General features: G+C 45.2%; 1 protein-coding gene across 1 annotated transcript in view; it reads right to left on the reverse strand.

Moving 5' to 3' along the window:
* akap9 (A kinase (PRKA) anchor protein 9) overlaps positions 1 to 7,500 on the reverse strand; it is a 195,868-nt gene that overhangs the window by 52,277 nt on the left and 136,091 nt on the right. Inside the window, exon 43 of the mRNA XM_083547457.1 lies at positions 4,511 to 4,646. Within this exon, the coding sequence (XP_083403583.1) occupies positions 4,511 to 4,646 (136 nt within the window). The remainder of the gene's footprint in view (positions 1 to 4,510; positions 4,647 to 7,500) is intronic.

The raw sequence follows: 7,500 nt of genomic DNA on the forward strand, positions 1-7,500 counted from the left end.
AATGTGTTGACTAGTGAGGAGAGTGTGTTGAGAAGATGGAGGAAGTATTTTGAGCAGCTGATGAATGAGGAAAATCAGAGAGAGAGAAAGTTGGATAATGTGGAGTTGGTGAAGCAGAATGTGGATAGGATTAGTAAGGAGGAAGTGAGAGCAGTGATTAAGAGGATGAAGAGTGGAAAGTCAGTTGGACCAGATGACATACCGGTAGAAGGGTGGAGATGTTTAGGAGAGATGCAGTGGAGTTTTTAATCAGATTGTTAAACAAGATTCTGGAAAGTGAGAGGATGCCTGAGGAATGGAGGAGGAGTGTGCTGATACTGATCTAATTTAAAAGGAAAAATACGTTGATTTTAAATTTCATAGCATCAACACATCTGAAAAAAGTTGGGACAAGGCCATGTTCACCACTGTGTAGAATAGGAATGTTGTCCCATTCTTGTCTAATACAGGCTTCTAGTTGCTCAACTGTCTCAGGTCTTCTTTGTCGCATTTTCCTCTTTATGATGCACCAAATGTTTTCTATAAGTGAAAGATCTGGACTGCGGGGTGGCCATTTCAGTACCCGGATTCTTCTTCTACACAGCCATGATGTAATTGATGCAGTATGTGGTCTGGCATTGTCATGTTGGAAAATGCAGGTCTTCCCTGAAAGAGACGACGTCTGAATGAAAGCATATGTTGTTCTAGAACTTGGATCTACCTTTCAGCATTGCTGGTGCCTTTCCAGATGTGCATCTGCCCATGCCACACGCACTCATGCAACCCCATACCATCAGAGATGCAGGCTTCTGAACTAAGCGCTGAAAACAACTTGGGTTGTCCTTATCCTCCTTAGTCCGGATGAAATGGCGTCCCAGTTTTCCAAAAAGAACTTCAAATTTTGATTCGTCTGACCACAGAACAGTTTTCCACTTTGCCACAGTGCATTTTAAATGAGCCGTGGCCCAGAGATCCAGCTTCTGGATCATGTTTAGATACGGCTTCTTTTTTGACCTATAGAGTTTTAGCCGGCGACGGTGAATGGCACGGTGGATTGTGTTCACCAACAATGTTTTCTGGAAGTTTTCCTGAGCCCATGTTGTGATTTCCATTACAGCAGCATTCCTGTATGTGATACAGTGCCGTCTAAGGGCCAGAAGATCACAGCATCCAGTATGGTTTTCCGGCCTTCACCCTTACTCACAGAGATTGTTCCAGATTCTCTGAATCTTTCGATGATATTCTGCACTGTAGATGATGAGAACTTCAAACTCTTTGCAGTTTTTCTCTGAGAAACTCCTTTCTGATGTTGCTCCACTATTTCTCACCGCAGCATTGGGGGAATTGGTGATCCTCTGCCCATCTTGACTTCTGAGAGACACTGCCACTCTGAGAGGCTCTTTTTATACCCAATCATATTTTCAATTGATCTAATAAGTTGCAAATTGGTCCTTCAGCTGTTCCTTATATGTACATTTAACTTTTCCAGCCTCTTTTTGCTGCCTGTCCCAACTTTTTGGGAATGTGTAGCTCTCATGAAATCCAAAATGAGCCAATATTTGGCAGGACATTTCAAATTGTCTCACTTTCAACATCTGATATTTTATCTATATTCTATTGTGAATAAAATATTAGTTTATGAGATTTGTAAATTATTGCATTCCTTTTATATTCACAATTTGTACAGTGTCCCAACTTTTTTGGAATCGTGTTTGTAAATTATGTATGTACCACATTTTTTATCAGAAACATTTAACATTTAAACATTGTTAACATTTAAAATTAGGGAGGGCATTTTTTAGCCGTGAGTCCCAAAATCTGGTTAAGTTCTATTTTTCTTTTGTATTAAATACTTATTTTATGAAATAAAATGGAAATGAATCATTTAAAAATCATACAATGTGATTTTCTGGATTTTTTTTAGATTCTCTCTGTGAGTTGAGGTGTACCTTTGTAAGTGGGAGAACCTAAAAAATCGGCAGTGTATAAAGTACTCATTTGACCCACTGTACATACACACAAACACACACATACATTCAGTACATACAGAGAAATACATACACACACACACACACAGTACATACAGAGAAATACATATACATACACACACACACACACACACACACACACACACACACACACACACACACACACACACACAAGTACATACATACATACATACAGATAGACACATACATACACACAAATACACACACACAAACACTAAATCCAAGATGGTGGCACAGCATTAACGCGCAAAAAAGTTCCGGATGCCGCTATTCAGCTGGACAGGCTAGCTGCGTTCCGCGCCGACAGAAATGCAGCTCTGTCCGGTAAGATTTGTAGCAACCTTTTTATTTTCCCCGGGAATTCACCACCTCTATTGTGTTCGGAGTGTACATACGACCTAGCGCTAATGCTAAGGAAGCGCTCTGTGTACTCCACGGGACCATTAGCAAACTACAAAACACACACCCTGACGGAATGTTTATTGTCCTTGGAGATTTCAACCATGCAGATCTCAGGACTGTGCTCCTTAAATTTCATCAGAATGCAGACTTTGCAACCAGAGGAGAAAACACGCTGGAGAAAGAGGAGAAAACACACCTCGCGTACTCAGACCACATCTCTGTTATGCTGATCCCAGCATACAGACCACTCAGCAGGTGTTCAAGATCAGCTCGAAAACAAGTGAGAACCTGGCCAGCAAAATCCATGTGTGCTCTCCAGGACTGTTTTGAATGCACTGACTGGGACATGTTCAGGGAAGCTGCAACCAATGGCGATTTCATCAACTTGGAGGAATACACGTTAACAGTGTCCAGCTACCTTGTGCAAGTGCATTGATGATGTGACCATCTTTAAGACCATAATTACACGCTCCAACCAGAATCAACTCACTGATCAACTCTAGAGACTCCACCTATAAAGCAGGGGACAAGACGGCCTTAAGAAGAGTAAGAGCCAAACTGTGCAACTGCCCAAGTGTGCACATGCCAAGAGAATCCACGGCCACTTCTAGGACAGTGAAGACACCCGGCGCTTGTGTCAGGGCATCCAGGCGATCATGAACTACAAGACAGCTTCACCTGCTTGTGATCGTGATGTCTCCTTCCCAAATGTGCTGAACGAGTATTGTCCAAATTGTTCCATGGACAATGCCATCTCCACAACTGTCCATCTGGCCCCCACCCACCTGTACAATAAAGACACTTAACGTACAAATGCTGTTCATTTGTGGCATTTATCAGAAGCTCTTATCCAGAGCGATGTACAAAAGTGCTTTGAGTCTCTAGTAATGAATAAATCTACACTGTACACAAGAATACACACTTAATATAAATCAACTTTCTTTTCGGCTTCTCCCGTTAGGGGTCGCCACAGCGGATCCTCCGCACGTTTGATTTGGCACATGTTTTACGCTGGATGCCCTTCCTAACGCAACCCTCCCCAATTTATCCGGGCTTGGGACCGGCACTAAGAGTGGCTGGGGATGGTTCCCTGACCGGGAATCGAACCCGGGTCGCAGCGGTGAGAGCTGCATCTTAACCACTAGACCACCAGGGGACCTACACACTTAATATAAATATAACTCGTTAATTCTACAAAGCAAACTTGGAAAGTGCTAATTTAGGTATTTCAGGAAGAGGTAGGTCTTCAGTCGTCGCTTGAAGATAATCAGGGACTCTGCTGTACGGACATCTAGGGAAAGTTCATTCCACCACCTCGTTGCCAGAACAGAGAAGAGCCTTGAAGTGTACTTACCTCTCATTCTGAGAGAAGGTGGTACCAGTGGAGCAGTGCTGGAGGATCTCAGACAGCGTGGTGCAGTGTGAGATGTGATGAGGTCACTGAGGTAAGATGGTGCTGGTCCATTTTTGGCCTTGTAGGCATCAGCAGTGTTTTGAATCTGATACGTGCAGCTACTGGAAGCAAGTGAAGGAGCAGCAGTGGGGTGGTGTGGGAGAACATGGGCAGATTAAACAAGTCGTGCAGCTGCGTTTTGGATCATTTGCAGTGGACAAATAGCATTTAGAAAAAGACCTGCCAGCAGAGAGCTGCAGTAGTCCAGTCTCAAAATGACAAGAGACTGAACAAGAACCTGGGCAGCCTGTGTGGTAGAAATGGTCGAATCCTTCGGATGTTATAGAGCAGAAATCTACAGGAACGAGACACATTAGAGACATGTGGGAAGAAGGACAGTTCATTCAAGGTTACGAGCAGTGACTGAAGGGGAGAGCAGAGAGTCATGAAGTGTTATTTGGAGATCTTGACCTGGAGATGAATCACCTGGGATGGCCAGCAGTTCTGTTTTGACTGCTGCTATTGCAGCTTTGCAATCTTTTGTGTTTACATTTTGTGTTTATTTACAAGTACACTCCTGTATCCAGTTCCCTTTTGCACACTGTACTGTATAATATACAGTAGGTTTAGTGGCAGTGCTATTTTGTGTTTTGTGTATTTGTCTTACTTTACACACATGTACACACATACACGTACACCACACACGAACACACACAGGTTGTCTCACCTGAGTGTGTCGAGCTCTCTCAGGTGTGTGTGTTGGGATTTCAATGAGGTCTTCAGCTCCAGTTGGACCTGCGCCAGCTCAACCTTCAGTCTTTCACACTCATCTGTGTCGCGGTCTCTAACTCCACTCTGAGTCTCTGTAACATGTCATAAAACCACTGCAGTGATCATACCTGTGTGTGCATAGCTGTCATGATCAGAGTGTGTTGGAGATGCTGGGTGGTGTGTGTGTGTGTGTGTGTATACCTGTCATGCTCAGTGTGTGTTGGAGATGCTGGGTGGTGTGTGTGTGTACTCGCTAAGCTCGATGTGTGGGAGATGCTGGGTGGTGTGTGTGTACCCGTATGCTCATTGTGTGTTGGAGATGCTGGGTGGTGTGTGTGTGTGTGTATATACCCGTTATGCTCATTGTGTGTTGGAGATGCTGTGTGGTGTGTGTGTGTGTGTGTACACGTTATGCTCATTGTGTGTTGGAATTGCTGGGTGGTGTGTGTGTGTGTGTGTGTGTGTGTGTATCCGTTATGCTCATTGTGTGTTGGAGATGCTGCGTGGTGTGTGTGTGTGTGTATATAGCTGTCATGCTCAGTGTGTGTATACACCTGTCATGATCAGTGTGTGTTGGAGATGCTGGGTGGTGTGTGTGTGTGTGTATACCGGTCATGCTCAGTGTGTGTTGGAGATGCTGGGTGGTGTGTGTGTGTGTGTGTGTGTGTGTATACTTGTCATGCTCAGTGTTTGTTGGAGATGCTGGGTGGTGTGTGTGTGTGTGTGTGTGTGTATACTTGTCATGCTCAGTGTTTGTTGGAGATGCTGGGTGGTGTGTGTGTGTGTGTGTGTGTATACCTGTCATGCTCAGTGTGTGTTGGAGATGCTGGGTGGTGTGTGTGTACTCGCTAAGCTCGATGTGTGGGAGATGCTGGGTGGTGTGTGTGTGTGTGTGTGTGTGTACCCGTATGCTCATTGTGTGTTGGAGATGCTGGGTGGTGTGTGTGTGTGTGTGTGTGTGTATATACCCGTTATGCTCATTGTGTGTTGGAGATGTTGCGTGGTGTGTGTGTGTGTGTGTGTGTGTGTGTGTGTGTGTGTACCCGTTATGCTCATTGTGTGTTGGAATTGCTGGGTGGTGTGTGTGTGTGTGTGTGTGTGTGTGTGTGTGTACCCGTTATGCTCATTGTGTGTTGGAGATGCTGGTTTGTGTGTGTGTGTGTGTGTGTGTGTGTGTATACCTGTCATGCTCAGTGTGTGTTGGAGATGCTGGGTGGTGTGTGTGTACTCGCTAAGCTCGATGTGTGGGAGATGCTGGGTGGTGTGTGTGTGTGTGTGTGTGTGTGTGTGTGTGTGTGTGTGTACCCATATGCTCAATGTGTGTTGGAGATGCTGGGTGGTGTGTGTGTGTGTGTGTATATACCCGTTATGCTCATTGTGTGTTGGAGATGCTGCGTGGTGTGTGTGTGTGTGTGTGTACCCGTTATGCTCATTGTGTGTTGGAATTGCTGGGTGGTGTGTGTGTGTGTGTGTGTGTGTGTGTGTGTGTGTGTACCCGTTATGCTAATTGTGTGTTGGAGATGCTGCGTGGTGTGTGTGTGTGTGTATATACCTGTCATGCTCAGTGTGTGTATACCTGTCATGATCAGTGTGTGTTGGAGATGCTGGGTGGTGTGTGTGTGTGTGTGTGCCTGTATGCTCATTGTGTGTTGGAGATGCTGGGTGGTGTGTGTGTGTGTGTGTGTGTGTGTGTGTGTGTGCATGTATATACCTGTCATGCTCAGTGTGTATTAAAGATGCTGGGTGGTGTGTGTGTGTGTGTGGTGTGTGTACACATTATGCTCAGTGTGTGTTGAAGATGCTGGGTGGTGTGTGTGTGTGTGTGGGTGTGTGTGTGTGCATATACCTGTCATGCTCAGTATATGTTTAGGATGCTGGGTGGTGTGTGTGTATACGTTAAGCTCAGTGTGTGTCAGAGATGCTGGTTTGTGTGTGTGTGTGTGTGTGTGTGTGTATATCTGTCATGCTCAGTGTGTGTTGGAGATGCTGGGTGGTGTGTGTGTATTTGCTAAGCTCGATGTGTGGGAGATGCTGGGTGGTGTGTGTGTGTGTGTGTGTGTGTGTGTACCCGTATGCTCATTGTGTGTTGGAGATGCTGGGTGGTGTGTGTGTGTGTGTGTGTATATATATACCCGTTATGCTTATTGTGTGTTGGAGATGCTGTGTGGTGTGTGTGTGTGTGTGTGTGTGTGTGTGTGTGTGTGTGTACACGTTATGCTCATTGTGTGTTGGAATTGCTGGGTGGTGTGTGTGTGTGTGTGTGTGTATCCGTTATGCTCATTGTGTGTTGGAGATGCTGCGTGGTGTGTGTGTGTGTGTGTATATACCTGGCATGCTCAGTGTGTGTATACCTGTCATGATCAGTGTGTGTTGGAGATGCTGGGTGGTGTGTGTGTGTGTGTGTGTGTGTGTGTGTGTGTGTGTATACCGGTCATGCTCAGTGTGTGTTGAAGATGCTGGGTGGTGTGTGTGTGTGTGTGTGGGTGTGTGTGTGTGTGCATATACCTGTCATGCTCAGTATATGTTTAGGATGCTGGGTGGTGTGTGTGTATACGTTAAGCTCAGTGTGTGTCAGAGATGCTGGTTTGTGTGTGTGTGTGTGTGTGTGTGTGTGTGTGTATATCTGTCATGCTCAGTGTGTGTTGGAGATGCTGGGTGGTGTGTGTGTGTATTTGCTAAGCTCGATGTGTGGGAGATGCTGGGTGGTGTGTGTGTGTGTGTGTGTGTGTGTACCCGTATGCTCATTGTGTGTTGGAGATGCTGGGTGGTGTGTGTGTGTGTGTGTGTGTATACAGTGGGTACGGAAAGTATTCAGACCCCTTTAAATATTTCACTCTTTGTTATATTGCAGCCATTTGCTAAAATCATTTAGGTTCATTCTTCTTCCTCATGAATGTACACACGGCTCCCCATACTGACAGAAAAACACAGAATTGTTGACATTGT

This window comes from Silurus aristotelis, assembly GCF_946808225.1.
Source record: "Silurus aristotelis genome assembly, chromosome: 7".
Taxonomy (NCBI): Eukaryota; Metazoa; Chordata; class Actinopteri; order Siluriformes; family Siluridae; genus Silurus; species Silurus aristotelis.